Raw genomic sequence first — 17,493 nt, 5'->3', positions numbered from 1 at the left:
GCTACAGAATTTCGGCTAATTGTCATTCTTCCGTTTCTTTCGAAGGTGTTTGAAAAAACTATTCTGGGGCAGATTTAAAAATATCTTACAATCAACAACCTGGTAAGTACCTGTCAGTCTGGTGTTTAACCTAAACGCAGCTGCAAATCCGCCTTACTTTATGTAACTGATGAAACAAGAATGGCTATGGATAGTGATCATGTTACATTGCTAACACTGTTAGATTATTCAAAGGCTTTTGATACTGTTAACCACTCAATTCTTTGTAGAAAGCTGCGAATTACTCTTTGGGTATTCTTTAGAGTCCTGTAAGCTCAGTGGAAGGCAACAATGAGTGGTGGCCAATGGATACTCGTACACATTTCTCAATGTTTTGAGTGGAGTGCCACAGGGATCTATTCTTGGACCTATACTCTTTTTACTTTACATGAGTTACCACAAGTTGCTAAACATTGTTTAATTCATCTTTATGCTGATGATGTGCAGCTCCTGATAAGTCGACCTTTTGGGGTTAAAAATGCTGCCGTAGCTTTAATGAACGAGTATCTGCTCCGCATTTCACAGTGGTCAAAAAAGAACGATCTCCGCCTTAACCCAATCAAATCAACATCCCTTCCCATCTATCGCAAAAACTTTGATCTATCGGGTTTAAACCTGTTGAAACTTGACGACGAAACCATTGAATATGTTAGCACTGCTAGAAACCTAGGAGTAGTATTCAAGCGGACTCTCACTTGGGATGACCACCTTAATAGTTTCATTGGTAAATTCTATGGAAGTCTCCGCCTTCTTCAAGTCAAAACTATCAAAACTAAACTGCTACTTGCTAAGGCCTTTATACTACCAATTGTGCTGTATGGGTGTAAAATCTTCTGTAAACTAGACTGTGTGACTAGCCGCAAATTGAATGTTACTCACAACAATATTGCCCGTTATATTTATAATCTACGTCGTTATGATCACATATCCATTTTTGTGGTACGGATTTCTGGTTGTAGCCTAGGCAGTTTAATAAACTTTCGCTCTCTGAGTTACCTGCATGAAATCATCCAAACACAACAACCTGATTATCTATACGGAAAGCTCAATTTCCCTCATTCAACGTCCTTTGCTTTAATATTACCACGATACAATTTTTTAAATACTGAGCGTCAATTTTGTATTCATATTGTACGCCTTTGGAACTCTCTACCCAACGCTATGAGAAAAAAAAGAAGCATAAATAGTTTTAATTTTTTACTGTTCAACTATTTGGCAAATAATTGATGTTAAATTTCCTTTTCTTTATATAAATATGTAGATAGATGCTAAATTTGTTCTTCTTTATATATAAATATGTAAACAGAAGTCTTAGTTATATAATTTGTATTCAAATTCTGAATTTTATGTAAAGGCTTGCAACACTTTATAAGACTCATGTCCTACCTTGTTAGAGAGAAAATGCTAACGATTGCTAAATAATTTTAAGAGAGAGCACAATAGAAGAAATGTTTAATAATGGTGAACTTAAAGGTATAGTGTCCGGCCCACATATATCAATTCCAATCAATGGAACAATGATTTTGAAAAATTGGAAGGAATAGTGTCTGAAAGTAATACTTCTAATCTACTCCTTGTAGGTGACATGAATGCAAGAACTGGAAGTCAAGCTGGAAATGAGAACAGTATACTGGGAATCGAGAGAAAATCGAAGGGTTAAGAATACAAAATGGTACAAGCTTGTCAGAAATGAAAGGCCAATTAACTTTTGTCAGTAGTCAGGGAAGCTCTGTGATAGACTATAATCTAGTATGCGACGAACGGAATGAGCATATGATTGACATAAAAATAGAGACTGTACCGTATTCAGACCACTTTCCAGTGATCATAACGTTCGGACTGATTTCCAGAGAAGCTCAAGAGTCCAGTGTTATAAATTCCCTACCGAAACTAAGCAAGGCTTGATATCTCACTGCTGAGTCGAAGAAATTGTGATCTATCCAAACTGGATAAAATAATCAAGGAGTCGTATCCAATCGTAGCTGCCAACAAAGCCCTGGAGAACTTCATAGAGCCATGGTTAAGCTATAGATTAGGTCGGTAAGGTAATTTATTAAGGCACTGTTGCGTGTTTGGCCATCTTAGTATTTGGACTTTTACCCTTCGGACCCTGTATGTCCGTTCTTGACGACAGCAATGTTTTACCCTCATTAACCTTACTTACTTACTTACTTAAGGTGGCGCTACAGTCCGGGGCGGACCTGGGCCTCAACCAACAAGCGTCTCCAGCCAGCTCGGTCCCTAGCTAGCTGTCTCCAGTTTCGCACGCCAAGTTGGTTGAGGTCCTCTTCCACCTGGGTGCGCCACCTGAGTCGCGGTCTTCCTCTACTGCGCCGTCCCTCGGGATTGGATTCGAAGACCTTCCGGGCTGGAGCGTTGATGTCCATCCGCTCTACATGACCTAGCCATCTAAGCCGTTGGACTTTGATTCTGCTAACTAGGTCAGTGTCGCTGTACAGCCCGTACAGCTCGTCGTTATATCTTCTCCTCCATTCTCCATCTATGCGTACGGGACCAAAAATCGCCCGAAGAATTTTTCTCTCAAAGCATCCTAAGACTCTCTCATCTTTCTTTGACAGGGTCCAGGCCTCAGCGCCATAAATGAGAACCGGGATGATGAGTGTCTTATAGATGGTGATTTTACATGCTCGAGAGAGGACTTTACTTCTCAATTGCCTTCTAAGTCCAAAGAAGCAGCGATTTGCAAGAGTTATTCTTCGTTTGATTTCAGCGCTGGTGTCGTTGTCTGCATTAATAGCGGTGCCTAGGTAGACAAAGTCCTTAACTACCTCAAAGTTATAGCTGTCCATGGTGACGTTTTGTCCAAGACGTCGTTGTTCAGTGTCCTTTTTTGATGACAGCATATACTTGGTCTTGCCCTCATTGACCACTAAACCCATCTTCTTCGCTTCCGTCGCAATGCTCAAAAACGCTCCACTGACATCACGCTTTGATCTTCCAATTATGTCAATATCATCTGCGTATCCGAGTAATTGGATGGATCTTTGGAAGATTGTGCCTCTAGTGTTGACGGTTGAGTTTTGCACAATTCTTTCCAGAACGATGTTGAAGAAGTCGCATGACAATGCATCGCCTTGCCTAAAACCTTTTTTGACATCAAATGCATCGGTAAGATCTTTTCCGACCTTGATAGAGCAGCGTGCATTCTCCATCGTCATTCTGCACAAACGGATAAGTTTGACAGGGATGCCAAAACTAGACATTGCTCGGTAGAGCTCTTCCCTATAGATGCTGTCATACGCGGCTTTAAAATCGATAAAGAGATGGTGGGTATCGATTTGAAGCTCCTGGGTTTTTTCCAAGATCTGCCGTAGTGTGAATATTTGGTCGATAGTGGACTTTCCTGGTCTGAAGCCACACTGATAAGGACCAATCAGGTTGTTGACGAATGGCTTCAGACGTTCACATAATACGGCAGAGAGGATCTTATACGCAATGTTAAGAAGACTGATGCCTCTGTAGTTGGCGCAGTTTAGAGGGTCTCCTTTCTTATGTATCGGGCACACTATGCTGAGATTCCACTTATCGGGCATGCTTTCTTCCGACCAAATTTTGCAGATGAGTTGGTGCATGCTCCGTACCAAGTCATCGCCTGCTGCTTTGAATAGTTCGGCAGCGATGCCGTCAGCTCCAGCAGCTTTGTTTGACTTAAGTTTAGATATAGCTATCTTCACTTCGTCAAGGTCGGGTAGGCGGAATTGTTGATCTGCGTCGCCGAGGTTGAGTGGTTCTATCTCCCTTACAGCGGAATTCGGTTCGTCATCGCCGTTATATAATTTGGAGAAGTGATCTTTCCATATTCTCAGCATCGACTGTGGTTCTACTACGATGTTCCCTTGATCGTCTTTACAGGCTTCGGTTCGTGGCTGGTACCCTTGGGAGGTTTTTTTTACCTTTTGGTAAAATTTACGAACCTCATTCCTGTTGTGACATCCCTCTATCTCCTCGATCGCGCGCTTCTCATGCTCCCTTTTTTTCCGTCTAAGAAGCCGGTGTTCCTCTCTCCTCTTCTGCTCGTAGAGCTCGCGAGCAGCTCTCGTCCTTTTGTGCAGCGCCGTTTTGTATGCCTCTTGTTTCGCTGCGTGAGCTTGCTGGCATTCGTCGTCAAACCAGGGGTTTCGCTGTGGTGGCCGTGTGAAACCTAGCACTTCAGATGCGGCATCTCTGATGGCTGCAAGGCAATGTTGCCACTGGTTTTCAATGCTTAATGCAGGAAGCATAGGACTCCTTAGGAGGTTATTAGAGACACGATCGGAAAAGGACATGGCAGTCTCTTGCGATTGTAGCCGTCTAACGTCGAATCTTCTCACAGTACTTCCTTGTTTTGGCTTGGATCGGGATATCCGTAGCCGTACCTTGGCTACAACGAGGTAGTGGTCCGAGTCAATGTTGGCCTCTCGGAATGTTCGGATATCCTGGATACTGGAGAAGTGTCGTGCGTCGATCGCAATGTGGTCAATCTGGTTGACGGTTGATTGATCAGGAGATTTCCATGTCCCCTTGTGGATATTAAGATGCGTGAACTGCGTACTAGCTACCAGAACGTCTCGCCCCGCAGCGAAATCGACCAGCCTGAATCCGTTGTCGGAGGTGGTGTCGTGCAGGCTGTATCTCCCGATTATGCCACCAAAGATGTCTTCTCTTCCTAGCTTGGCATTAAAATCTCCTAAGACAATTTTAATGTCATAGCCAGGGCACTGCTCATATGTCTTGTCCAAGAGCTCGAAGAACATATCTTTGGTGTCTTCATCTTTCTCCTCTGTTGGGGCATGCGCGCATATTAGGCTTATGTTGGCGAATTTAGCCTTGATGCGGATTGTCGTGATGCGCTCGCTCACACTGTTGAAACTCAAGACTTTTTGCCTGAGCCTAGTTCCAACAACAAATCCACACCCAAATAGACGCTGTCTTTGTTCTCGGTAGCAGTCGCCGTAGTAGATATCGCAGTCTTTTAGTTTGCGTTTACCCGGTCCATCCCATCGCACTTCTTGGATGGCTGTAATATCTGCCTTGCAGCAGTTTAGGGCTTCCGCTAATTGTTCGGCTGCACGTGGTCTGTTAAGGGACCTAACATTCCACGTACATATCCGAAGTTCGTTGTCCTTATTTCGTTTGCGTGGGTTGTCAACAGTGAATCCGTCCGTATCCGAGGCTTGTTGTTGCTTCGAGACTATGATGTTTTTACGTGGCCAGGAAGTCACCCCGACGGCACAACCCCCAACCTGGAGGGCGAGATCCTTAGTATAACTCCAAGGAAGGGGAGCCGGATGAACCGCTCCTTATAGGCCTGGGCTCCGAATATGTCGAAGAAGCCCTATAAGGTGTTCACTAAGTAGTTCGACCTTACTGGAACTGTAGACGCCACCGTTGATTCTATCTCGAGAATTCGTCCGCTGCCGCCTGGATAAGGAGAGGTGCCTTAGTGGAAACACCTCTCCCCCCCCTCTCTCGTTTGCTGCCCCCAACAACTTTCCACTGGGGTTGGAACCCAATCTCCAGTTGAGGTACTAGGCACCCGATGTTCACCGCGGGGAGGTGAGAGTAGGAGTTGATAGACAGAGGTGGGTTTTGAGAAAAACCTGTGGACGCTTGTGTCCTCTTGAATGCACATGTCTACCATTTGAACATCATTAACCTTTTAACCATTAACCCTCATTAACCGTTAAACCCATTTTTTCCGCCTCTGCCTACAATACTCACAAACTCACACACTGCCATCACGCTGAGTTCTTCCGATTATGTCAATGTCATCAGCATATGCTAGTAATCGGACATGCTTTTGAAAGAAAATGCGTCTAGTGTTAACGTGTCAGCTCTGCACTATTCTTTCAAGCACGATGTTAAAAAATCGAATGACAGCGCATCACCTAGTCTTAAACTTTTTTTAATGTGGAAAGGTTCTATTAAGTTGTTTCCAACTTTTATGGAGCAGCGTGAATTCTCCATTGTCATCCTGTACAAACGGATGAGTTTTGCAGGGATCCCAAAACTAGACATGGCTCTATACATCTCGTCCCTGTAGATTCTGTCATATGCGGCCTTGAAATCGATGAAAAGATGGTGGGTGTCGATTTGATGGTTTTAGAATCTTCAAATGTTTCTATAAAAGCTACTGTGAAACGAGTGTGTGGCATATCTCATGTTAAAAATAAATTGGGTAGCGCAACAGTCCGTGGAAGAACTAGGCCCTAGTGACTTACAACTCTCAACCATTTCTGTGTGCAAGTACTGTTGTCAGAAATGGAGAGGACCTACGGTCTTAAGCCGAATACGAGCAGCTAGTTTAAGAAAGATCTTTTTATGACAAAAATTAATCTTGGTGAATTTGTCAATTCCTCGGAAGATGCAGTACCCGTGAAAAAAACTTTAGATTGAACCCAAGACCCCTGGCATGACAGTCCAACGCCCTAACCATCATGCCACGGGTACTACATTTTCTCATGTAGCGAATTAAAATAAAATAAAAATTAAAGGGCTGCATTGTTTTCCTGTTTCTAAATTCGGTGAGCAGAATCATTGCAGCCAACATTGCAAACAAGAAAAACGTTATCCGAAAAAACTTGCTCGTATAGCCCAAGACATCAAAAGCAAATTACAAGTCAACTTTATCTACTTTTTTTCATTTGAGAATTGACTCAAATAAAATGTTCAACATTTTGGAAATTCAAATTTCTTTAAATGGTTGTATGCCAAATTACACAAGGAAATTTTGCACTATCCCGTTTTATGGAATGGTAAAAATGGCAGATTCAATCCCACTTTATTCGAGATGTTTTAGTTAATTTCGGTTTCTTTGGCATCACTTGAATTTAAGGCGCCATTGGTAGTCTTCATATCGTATTTTTTTGGGACGAATCATTTTGACGTCTTTTCATTTTAATTTAATCTCATTCATTTAAACAAAATAATAAAAAATGTTTCCTAACTTTTGACTTTAAAAATTAAACGGAAACGAGAACACATTAAATAAAACGTCATAATGTAGTTGCTAAATAAAAAAGCGGATAGTAAACATCGTCATTTACGACTTCTGACATTTGCAATTCCAGACTTGTTTTAAATTGAAATTTAGGGAAACTTTTTGAGTAGGTTTTGAAATCTTATTGTAAAGTGTTCTTTAATCTAAGCATTACACTAACAGTTTGTTTTTTGACAGATGGTAACTTGTTATAGGAATTATTATGTATGAGAGAAATAACTTAAAGAATGTTTCATTCCCCAATTGTTTAAATACTTGTCAACTTATGGAACTGATGACATACCTGAGATGTCAGTTGAGTGGATTATTTGTATGTATTCAATGAAAACTTCATTCGTTTGTTTGAGGAAGCTCTTTTATTTATTTTTTAAAAAACAAAATTAAATAAATACTTTAAAACTTATATTTTAATTAAAAATAAAATAAATCAAACTTTTCAATTATGTTGACTTTTTAAATATTTTTAACTTACTGACTGTTAACTATAATAAATAAAAACAAAATCAGTTATTAATAACAGCATCGTTTGCTTGAAATTGCAGCAGATTTTCTACCGGGAATCGGAAAGTTGAAAATTTTTCCGAATTATTTTCAGTTCTATTTCCAGATACATTTTTAGTTGATGTCAGTTCTTGGGGCTTATGCTGTTCGTTTTGGGATGGTGCGTAATTTTCCACAACGACGGGGGCTTCATTTAGGGTTCTACCTTTTTGATAATCCAACGAAGTATCAGTAGAACTGAGGACGTCAGTCTCCTCGAAAGTTTTTTCACCCACATCGCAGTCATTATAAGTTGATGTTTTATTTGCTTTATATTTATTTTCCACCAAATCCCCTGAGCTACGTTCATGAACATCTGCATGAATTACATCGTAGAGATGGTTTTGTGGCAGCGGTGGAGGAGGAGGCGCAATATTGTTGTCTTTCTTGCTTGGAAAAACATTCAGATGTACCATTAATTGATTAGCGCTTGATTTGGGTTTCTTTTCACGAGGTTTATGGACCCCATCATTGTTGAGAGCATCTGACTCCAAAGGAGACTTATCTCGCTGATAAGCACTTGAGTAGAGGCTCGGGGAATGAGCTAGTTTGCCCTTGTGTCGCTGAGGCATGTTCATATTCATGTAATTTAAATAGTTTGCACCATTATCAACTGGCATGCCATATGGTGTTCCCATTTGTGCTGGGTAAAAGGGTTGAAAGTTCTGCGACATTGGTTGAATTGTTGTTAGGAATGGGGCTACAGTCAAAGGGACGATTGGAGCTTTCTTGCCACTGCGGATCGGATAGACTTCTAGCTTGAGGCTAAACGGTTCGTGTTTCAAATTTCGTTGCGCACCCAAGCCATTCAATGAGTTATTCATCCTTAGTGCTTCTAAGTAGTAATCCGCTGAAACAGGCCTCTGTCCACTCGGTTGAAATACTAGCCCTGCCACAGCGGTGTTATTAGTTTTCTTCTTCTTCCTATTCAAGCCCAACTGCTTCATTGCTAACGAGTTGATGTCATTCAATGACTTTGGTTTGTAAGGATAGAAAGGATCAATCGCAACTCGCTGGTAGTTAACTTGGCTCTGAGCGATTTGGGGCTGCACTTGAATGTATCTTCGGAAAACATTCGATATTCCACTGTTCTGTAGATTCTTAAACGATCCTGAGATATGAATTCCAACGGGCATTTGATATTGGTTGACATTCGCTGGTAGTGGTTCTTGTCTCAAAATGTCCTGGATGTTGTTAACCTTGTTCTCTTTTTTCTTTGATTTCTTAGTTTTCTTGAATTCTGATGGTTGTGGTCCTTCGAGTGGAAAATTAAACGGTCTCGGTTGCTCCGACTCGGAGTCAATGTAATGTCGTCGATTGTCACTCTGTGTGCGTGTCAACCGTGGAGGACGTGGTATTTGATTACTAAACGAAGACGATGACAAAGCCGACACCGAGGGACGGTCTATTGAATGACGTTCGAAATGGTTGTCAGGCATAAGTGGCATTCGCCACTGCGGTGGTGGCGGTGGAAACATTAATTTACTCTTTCCATTTCGTGGACTATAGTAATTAGGTTGTACTCCTCTGAAATGCTCCAGTAGATGCAGAGTTTCATGCTGCTTTGCTGCTGCTGCTACAGATGGTGTGTACGTATGTTGCATGTTAATTAATCTGTGGTTTGATGGTTTAAGGGGTCTTAGTTCTGATAGCTGGTGCACGAAATGCATTGGCATGCCTTTGGAGAAACTATTTGATGAAGAGTGCGATGTGTTTAGATGACGAGGGTTATGTGAATGTGAAGCAGTTGTTGATGATATGCTTAAGACCATCAGTGGGATCTAAAGATAAGAAAAAAAAGTTATGATTATGAGAGGTAAGAAAAACACTTTTTATTTATAAAACATTAAGCGAATCTTCTCAATTAATTGGGAGGTAAACCAACAAAATTTAACTGGGATTAAACTTGAATCTGGCGTACTTTTCCTTTTTTGTATATTAATCCACTGAGTTTTTTATTTTTGAACCATTTAAAGGAAACAGTTTTTGATTTAAAAAAATGGTACCTCCATGTTCAAAATATGCAATAGGAGAAGAGCATTATAAAACAAAAAGGACACATTTTGAATTGATTTTTATTTTTGGTATTTTTCAATAAATAAACTGATTTTATGTTTTTGAAAGACATAAATATTGTAAATTAAAATAAAAACAAAGTGTTCAACATTTAGATTTATTAAAAGTGTTCCTTTTCATTACTGTCTTTCGAATCCTATTTTATTACTATACTCATTTTTAACAATTTGAATTGAGCAATTTGAATTTTTGTCATTTTTCAAGTTTTACTCAAAAACTAAGCAACTATAAATATTTGCTTTTTATAATAGAAAGTTAGGAATAATTTGAAAAATTTCACAATTAACTAAAATTTAAAACATTTTAATATTTTGCGCTCTATGTTAATATTTTAATTTATGTATCTGCTCTTAAAAAGTAAGAAAAGCACTTAACTTACAAACAAATTTAACAACATTCCGAATGTACACAATTTAATTATTTTAAAAATTCTTGTTGTTTTAGTTTTTTATCAGAAGCTAAAAATTGTTTCTATTATAATAGAAGAATATCCAATTTCCATTGTTTCAAACACAAAATAGAAGAAAATACAAAAGTTTATAATTTTAATTTGCCATTAATATTAAATTCTTAAACCTTCTTCGTTCAATATCTAAACACTACTGCAACTATTTTAACAATTATTATTTTCATCATGTTGCATGTACTCGTACTTAACTAAAAGAAAGTATTCATTTTTCTATATCGTGCAAATACAAAATCATCTTGAGATCAGAAAAGCGTGAAAAGAAGAGTAATTGTGCGTTGAAATCAAAGCACTTTTATAGATAAACGATAAGGTGAATTAAAAATAAAATTAAAAACAAAAACAAAACAGAATAGAAGACTATGTTAATAATAATTATAAAAATGTTCTTAGAAGAATATAACAATCACGGGAAGGATTCAGGGTTAATATTTCTTTTAACCTTATTATATTGGCTAAACCATTAACACACGTTAGATCGGTCGGGCTTTTTACACTCTTCTTACCGACTTTACTATATTTGTCGATATCATATGTCATAAAACTCGACCTAAGAATTTGCAAAATGTAATGTAGCTTCGGGGTTTCTAACATTATAAAAAGCAATGACAGCTGTCAGCTGTCAAATCACGAGAACATAAAAAGTAGATCTATTCGGGCGCTAAGCTAAAGCTTGAGATATTTACGATCTAATGCGAACACAAAGCTTAAGTCCATTGTTTCTATTCAATATGTCAAAGTCGGCACTACCAACCACGGAATTGTGGTTTAGCTATACAATTGATCTACCGCCACATTTCTCCACACTCACAATCTTTAAACGCGTCTTGAGGGGTCACATTTTGCTGAATATTGCACAAATCTTCTATAATGGTATCTGCGGGTTGGCAAAATATAAAATGTTAGAATTCAAAAATGGCTGCGAAGTGGATACGTTTTTGAGAAAATTGACAATAATAATACAGCCCTGCAGATGTAGATACTCACAGTTTACTATTCATACAAATCTTCAATAAATATCTATAATACTGAATTCCGTTCTGTTGACTCATTGGTCCCATTGCTAAATATGTAAAGACCAGGACTTTTTTTGGTTAACATGTTTTATGATTCATACACGAATAGCGTACGAACAGGATTTCCCTATTGATAAAGATTCCAATATATTCTTACGTCAGTTTGCTCTAATGAAGACATTCCTAAAAAATAAACATTAAACACAATACATACCTATGTATGTATTTTATTTATACGTATTTTAATCAATATAAAAATTAATCAATCTCAGTTTCAAAAGAATAAATAAAATAAAAATATATAGGAAACATTTCTGACCAATTAATTTTAGCAACACCTACCGCAAATTTTTTGTTCATGTATTACTATAAATGTTATTCCGTCAGTTTATAAATAAATTGGTATTATTATAATTTGTATGCAAACAAATGTGTTGATTTAAACAAAAAAAAACAATAAAGATGTCTTTATTTATAAACTCCTTTGTTCTAATTTACATATGTTTTCATCTCTATAAAAGGCCAATCAATCATAATCAGTTTTTTCTTATTGAATTTAATGATTTCCCGTTGATTATTCAATGTTATAATAAAATGGTGCAAAATTGAAAACAATTTGTTTGCTATGTTTTTTTTTTTGATTTTTAAAATTAAAAATTTCTTTAACAAAAAATGGGAACACCTTCAAATTTAAGGACATAATACCAGTGTTTTGTTGGAAAATCTATCAATTGTATAGTAAGATTTTACACGAATAACAAAAACAATATCCGCAGTATCCGCCCTACGGATAGGTTTTTGACATTTATACGAGTCTTGAATGGATCTTATGTGATTTTGTTCTGAAATGTTGGTACGATTGATATTGCATTTGTATCTCGATGGCTGTGTTCGTTGAGTAGTTGTGCATTTGGAATTATATGTTTTCCATTGGACACAAAATCAATTTGTTACTGTTGATATTATTTAGTTTTGTTAATGAAAATGGACTAACTGGGATATTAAGTTTTGCTATGTTTCCACCAAATGTTTATCTCAGTTTAGATTAAATAAATCTTTTTGGTGTTTAATTTAAAAATGATTAAATTTGACAGCACTTTCTAAAATGCAAATGGTGTTTCGATATTTATTATGAAGTGCAAGTGAAATAGTTTGATACACAAACATACAAATAAACAGATCATAATCATCTGTAAAACCAACTTTCCCACACAGGTTTTTCTTCACAAATTTTGACTCGACTTCTCTTAGCTTAAAGCACGCTTCAACACCACATGTTTATGTAGTTTAAGTTAGTTTTTTTGTTAATTTTAATTTTAAATTTTAATTTTCACAAAACTTTCTTCTATTTGTGTTTTTTAACTTCAAAAAAGAAGTGTTATTGTAATGGGTCCGATTTGTCGAATTGAAAATTTTGACATTTCTCGACGTTTCCAGGTCCCTAGAGTCGAAATAAAAGATTTTTAGAAAGATGTCTGTGCGTGCGTGTGTACGTACGTTTGTACGTCCGTACGTCCGTACGTTCGCGACGTTTTTTTTCGTCGTCCATAGCTCAACAACCAGAAGAGATATCGATTTCAAATAAATTTTGTTATATAGATAATAAGGCAGAAAGGGCTCTCAAGAAAATTGAGTGGGTGGTTTTTTTACCATAGCAGTTTGGAAAAAGGTGAAAATTTTGGTTAACCCTAAATATCTTATGAACCAAAAGCGCCAGAGACTTGAATTAAAGTATATTTTTGAAAAAAATCTATTTAACTGTTTTTTTTTTATAAATCAAAAAAAAACTGAAAAAAAATTGTCACCTCCAAAATTTTACGACTAAAATATGATTTCATCTCCAAAACAATTTTGGGCAACGAAGAATAATGTTTTTGAAATCCGATAAAATCTTGAGAAAAATCGAATTGACAGTTTGCTTTATAAAAAATAAAAATCTAAAAAAAACATTACTCAAAGTTCGTAAAAATTGTATATCGATTCGAATATCTTTTCAAAAACTTGAAATTTGGGCTTCAAACTTATTTTATTTTATAAGAAATATTGTTTTCAACATTCTGAAAAATGTTGAGAAAAATCGAATTGACAGTTTTTCTACAAAAAATAAAAACCTAAAAAAAATTAACAAAAGTTAGTAAAAATTGATTTTGGACTCAAATATCTTTTAAAAATTTAATTTACTTTTATCTTTCAAAAAATATTGTTTTGAACATTTAGTAAAATTTTAGAAAAAATCGAATTGACAGTTTTTGTACAAAAAAATAAAAACCTAAAAAAAATTTAACAAAAGTTGGTAAAAATTGATTTTCGACTCAAATATCTTTTCAAAAATTTGAAATATTGGCTTCAAACTTATTTTATTTCACAGAACATATTGTTTTCGATATTAAGTAATTTTTATATAAAAATCCAACAGTCCGTTTTTTCATAAAAAAATAAAATCTACAAAAAATAGTACCCAAATCTGGTAAAAATTGATACGACAAAAAATTGAAAGACAAATCGACAGACGTGTGGGTCGCATTCACGCCTTTTTTTATTATTATTCTGACAGATCTTCTTTCATTTGTACCAATTTTTAAATAATAAAAAAATCTCGCTACTGCCGATGGGTTTTCTTGGAATTTTTTTACTATACTATTTATAGAATGCCAACAAAACACGGATAATGTATGCATTTTCAAAAATAAAGAACAAACTACCAATTTTCACCTTTCTAAAGTGATACTCCTAATCGCTTAATAATTTCTTTGAACGCGTTTTGAACAACCGGAAACCGTCTTCCATAATTTGAATTTGACAGTTTGAACCTCGTTCGCACTTGAATTAAAAAAAAAAAAAAATCAGCTCAATGTTTTCGTTTGTCACTGCATGAATTTTAAATTATTTTGAGTTTTATTGAAAATCCATAAAGAATGGTGATTCATTTATTAGAATCTAAGAAAAATCCAGCAGTCAGTTTTTTTTTATTAACATTGTTAAACTGATGTTCGATTCGAATATTTCGAGAATATATGGTGGTATTGACTTCAAAGTTATTTATGAAAAATCTTTTTTTTTAAAGTAAGATAATGTTCTTAGAAAAATCAGTATTTTTTTATAAGATATACAAACTTTCAAAAAACTAATACAAAATGTTTTTTCGACTTAAAATGCCGGGAACAATATCACATATTTTATATGCAAACTATAGTTGTTAACTTTTTGCTATTTTTTGTAGAATAATTTATTGAAAACTTTTACAGAGCGCGAAAATCTAAAGAAAACTGATAAAAATGTTTTTTTCCACTTAAGTATTATGAGAACAAAGAAATATTTTGACTTAAGAATTTTTTAACTCGCACAAAATAATGTTATTAATATTTTGTTCAAGTAAAAGAAAATTCGTCAAACGAACAAAGATAAGAATTTTTTCAGCAACATAATAATACCAACTTGACCGCAAAATTGACTATCGTTGTGCTCTTATGAACACAGGTGCGGCCGTGCTTGAGGAAAGCTTTTGCTTTTTGTTTCTATTTAAGAACGCATTATTGGTAGTAATGATGAAGTTTAACAATTACGGACTTAATCATTATCAAGTTAGCCAAGATTGCAAGATTTTCCATATCAAGCGGGTATCTTTTAGTTTTTATTCATGGCGTAGTTATTAATTGTCAAGTATCAAAAAATGACATCCATCTACATAGCTATTATAATAACTTTTATACGAAAACCCTTAATATTATCTTGTTTTAGGCAGTTTATAAAATTCATGTTTTAAAAATTGAATAGAGTTAAGTGGAATCACTCTACTTGATCCAAAATTGGCAAAACGTACATTTATAGTAAATTAAAATCTAGGCCAATATCGTATTTGCATAGTGATCGAGTAACATTTTGACCATATTTTAAGAATATACGTTACGACTCTTTAAAAATTCATCAGTTGTCACTCCTAAAAACATGCAATCAATAACTCTTCTCCACCAGACAATTTTTTATGTCAAGTCACAATAGTGACTTTTGTAGTTTTCTCTGAAGAAAATAACGATTTTTATTTCTTTTCTCCACCTGTTTCTAAACAAATCAAGTTCACTTACCTGCGGATAAACCAAGAATATGCTCGTCTCTTTCTTACATCCATTAAAACCATCCACGATAAAGCAGAACAACATTCAAACTTATTCAACTTGCCGGTGTGATATAAAGATACATAGATACTTTAATTTTGTTTACCCATTTTTTGTTCAAGCCCGCTCTTGGATTGCGTCTCTCATTGAAGTCACCGGAGACCGGAGTCCGGACTGCTGTAATTTTTGCAAAGATCAGAAAGAGACAGAATGCAATAAGCAAACCATATATCAATCAAATTTTCGTTACTATGCTCTTTGCAGAAAAACCAGTATAATGTTTTGGAGTTTGGTCGAAGACTCAGGTATCGCAGAGTTGTCTGTTTTTGTAGTTTAAGTTCAGCTTGATCTTTGTCCGAGTGAGGTCTTGCTTTTGCTTGGCGGACAATAAAATGTTTATACCTATCTACAACACAAACTAAATACATACATCTATTTTAATTTGTTTCTTCTTTGCTTCAACGGTACTCGGTGGTAGATACTCGTATCTTAAGTATTATTGGTGATATCATTCGTGCGAGATATTATTTATGGATTAAGAGATAAATTAGCATCTTAAAGTTTATTGCTGCATCTCTATATGTGACCACATAACGTTTACATACCTGGGCGTAAATTTCACCTGCCATTTATTATTATTAATGTTGCAAAAGTGATTAAACAAAAAGGAAAAAATCATAATTTATGTCATTGTGATCTCAGTGGTTTCTCAAATATTAAGAAAAAAAAAATGTTAAGTGTCAAAGAGCACGTCAAATATTGAAGGCTTGAAGCAAAGTATACGGCTTAGTGATTGTGATTTGTGTGTTATGCGGTTTTAATTTTGCACTTAACAAATAAGCATTCACTCACCAGGTATACATATGTAGATATATTCAAGGTTGAGTATCACGATCGGTGAGTTGTTCGGCAAATCCAGTTATACGAAAAAAAGAGAATCGATAAGAAACAAACAAAAGAAACTTTTAAAAAAATCGAAAAACCAACAACAACAACATCAATACTGATCTTGGTGTTTGGGATTTTCCTGCAAATTGGCAACGCGGTTGTGTGCCAATTCTGTAAGTTTGGGGTAAAAGTAAGCCACTATGCGATCATCTCTTGGATCGCATCTTCGGCAGTATGGCCAGTTTCCTTGTTATGTTGCACTTCTTCTTCTGCTGATGCTGCAGCAGCTTGATGTAGCAAAATGTCAACTAGAAAATAAACCACCATATTTTGTACCTGGATCCGGGGATATGGCGCGGTTTAGCCTTTCCGAGAACACACCCGTTGGCAGTCCGGTTTATCAACTTAAAGGTTTGTTTGAATGGTTTTATTTTGTATCTCTTTTTCATTTTTGTTGTTTTTTGCTTTGATCATTAATCTCTTTTTAAAAGTGAAATTCTTTCTTTCATTTGATTGGAAGTTGATGATTCATTTTTTGAAATTTGTTCTTCATGTTAAAAAAAGTGTCAGTCGGTTGTTATTAAAATGAAAGCAACAAAACGACACAAAAAAGTAAACTTAGCTGATCTTGCATTTTCAATGATCGTGTTGAGACAGACGTGCAAAAATAGCAATTATGTGATTTGTTCTATATAATTTTTTGATCTTGCTTAAATTGCAAAGTTTTAATATCAAAGTCACGTTCAAGAACAAAAATTAAAAAAAAACCTGAGAATCGTGTCTGCGAAAGAGGAATAGCAAAGATAAAAAGAAGGAAGAAAACATTTCAAATGTAGATGCAAATGATATTGTTTACCTTCTGGTAGTTTGACTATGTCGCAACCACTACCTGCGGAATAAGCAATTTTCGACTATCTCTTAGAAATAGCCAAATAAATATTGTATCTACCAGATACTTTGTATAAAAATTAAAAAAAAAAACTTAAGATTTGAGGTTATTTTTTTTTTCATATGCGTGTAGATATCATAGTTTGATGATGAAAATGTTCATTGTACAATTAAACGTACATATGTGCAACGTACGTTTGTCGTAATTACGAATATTGAATGTGGGTTAGTAAGTTATCTCGTGAGTAGGAAATTGAAGAGTTTATTAATTGAAAAATTGGATCTGTGTTTTTAAAAAATATTGTCACATTCTTGGTGGAACTTTTTTTCGGTTCAGTTGAGTTTGTTTTGACCATGGTAAGAGTATACTATTATTACATTACCCGGACGTTTGAAGTTGAGTTGGAAATGAAAGCAATAAAAAACCTGGTTAAGTGTAAAATTCTTAAGAACGATTTTGCAACTCTT

The 17,493-nt window shown here is 35.7% G+C and overlaps 2 protein-coding genes across 2 annotated transcripts in view; one reads left to right on the top strand and one right to left on the bottom strand.

Moving 5' to 3' along the window:
• Window positions 1-7,495: 7,495 nt before the first annotated feature.
• On the bottom strand, window positions 7,496-15,878 carry LOC129945165 (uncharacterized). Its single transcript, XM_056054825.1, has 2 exons — window positions 15,855-15,878; window positions 7,496-9,360 (listed from the first exon to the last, which is right to left on the bottom strand). Exons 1-2 carry the CDS (start codon window positions 15,876-15,878, stop codon window positions 7,543-7,545), a joined length of 1,842 nt encoding a protein of 613 aa, XP_055910800.1. The 3' UTR covers window positions 7,496-7,542.
• The window catches only part of LOC129945685 (cadherin-23), a 22,624-nt gene continuing 20,729 nt past the window's right edge, over window positions 15,599-17,493 (top strand). Inside the window, exon 1 of the mRNA XM_056055540.1 lies at window positions 15,599-16,548. Within this exon, the coding sequence (XP_055911515.1) occupies window positions 16,338-16,548 (211 nt within the window). The 5' untranslated portion in view covers window positions 15,599-16,337. The remainder of the gene's footprint in view (window positions 16,549-17,493) is intronic.

This window comes from Eupeodes corollae, chromosome 2 (assembly GCF_945859685.1).
Source record: "Eupeodes corollae chromosome 2, idEupCoro1.1, whole genome shotgun sequence".
Classification (NCBI taxonomy): Eukaryota; Metazoa; Arthropoda; class Insecta; order Diptera; family Syrphidae; genus Eupeodes; species Eupeodes corollae.
This window is presented reverse-complemented; position numbering and strand designations above follow the sequence as displayed.

What these genes read in the sequence shown, in the direction of transcription:
- LOC129945165 (XM_056054825.1), bottom strand. Translation starts at nt 15,878, where the DNA reads ATGGCAGGTGAAATTTACGCCCAG. An exon ending in CAGGTGAAATTTACGCCCAG is followed by an intron (nt 9,361 to 15,854) that starts GTATGTAAACGT and finishes TCTTATCTTTAG; the next exon opens with ATCCCACTGATGGTCTTAAG.